The sequence below is a fragment of the Nestor notabilis genome, unplaced genomic scaffold (genome assembly GCF_000696875.1).
Source record: "Nestor notabilis isolate BGI_N333 unplaced genomic scaffold, ASM69687v1 scaffold22887, whole genome shotgun sequence".
NCBI classification, from domain to species: domain Eukaryota; kingdom Metazoa; phylum Chordata; class Aves; order Psittaciformes; family Psittacidae; genus Nestor; species Nestor notabilis.
This window is the reverse complement of record NW_009936330.1, coordinates 4356-4743: the sequence shown is the minus strand read 5'-3', so window position 1 is coordinate 4743 and position 388 is coordinate 4356. Positions and strand designations below refer to the sequence as shown.

At 60.1% G+C, this 388-nt stretch overlaps 1 protein-coding gene across 1 annotated transcript in view; it reads left to right on the top strand.

The window, feature by feature from the left end:
• Window positions 1–204: 204 nt before the first annotated feature.
• The window catches only part of LOC104408640 (protein FAM193B-like), a gene marked incomplete at both ends in the record, with an annotated part of 4532 nt that continues 4348 nt past the window's right edge, over window positions 205–388 (top strand). Inside the window, one exon of the mRNA XM_010018296.1 lies at window positions 205–385. Coding sequence (XP_010016598.1) covers window positions 205–385 — 181 coding nt within the window. The remainder of the gene's footprint in view (window positions 386–388) is intronic.

Below are 388 nucleotides of genomic sequence, written 5' to 3'. Positions count from 1 at the left end.
GCAGCAGCTGGGCAGCCCAAGGCTGCTCTCTTCCAGTGGGAGAAGGTGCAGTTCCACATGTAGCCTGCAAGAAGTTCTCTGGTTTGGTGTCAGCATCCTGACATCTCGTTTGCTGCCTCATCTGCCCTGTACCTGCGCCGACCTGCAGCCCTGCCATGTGGTGGATCACGTGGTGTGACTCACGGTCTGTGTGTCCTTCTGCAGGTGCTGCCCACCACCAACCAGTCGGTGCAGACGTGCTGCTTGCTCTGTCACCGGGAGCGCAAGGACTGGGGAGGGCCGTCCCACAATGGGCTGGTTTCCCCAGGCGAGAGGCTACCACCAGACTTCGTGCCAACGCTTGTGCAGAACCTCCTGGGAGAAATGCCACTGTGGATTTGCCAGAGCT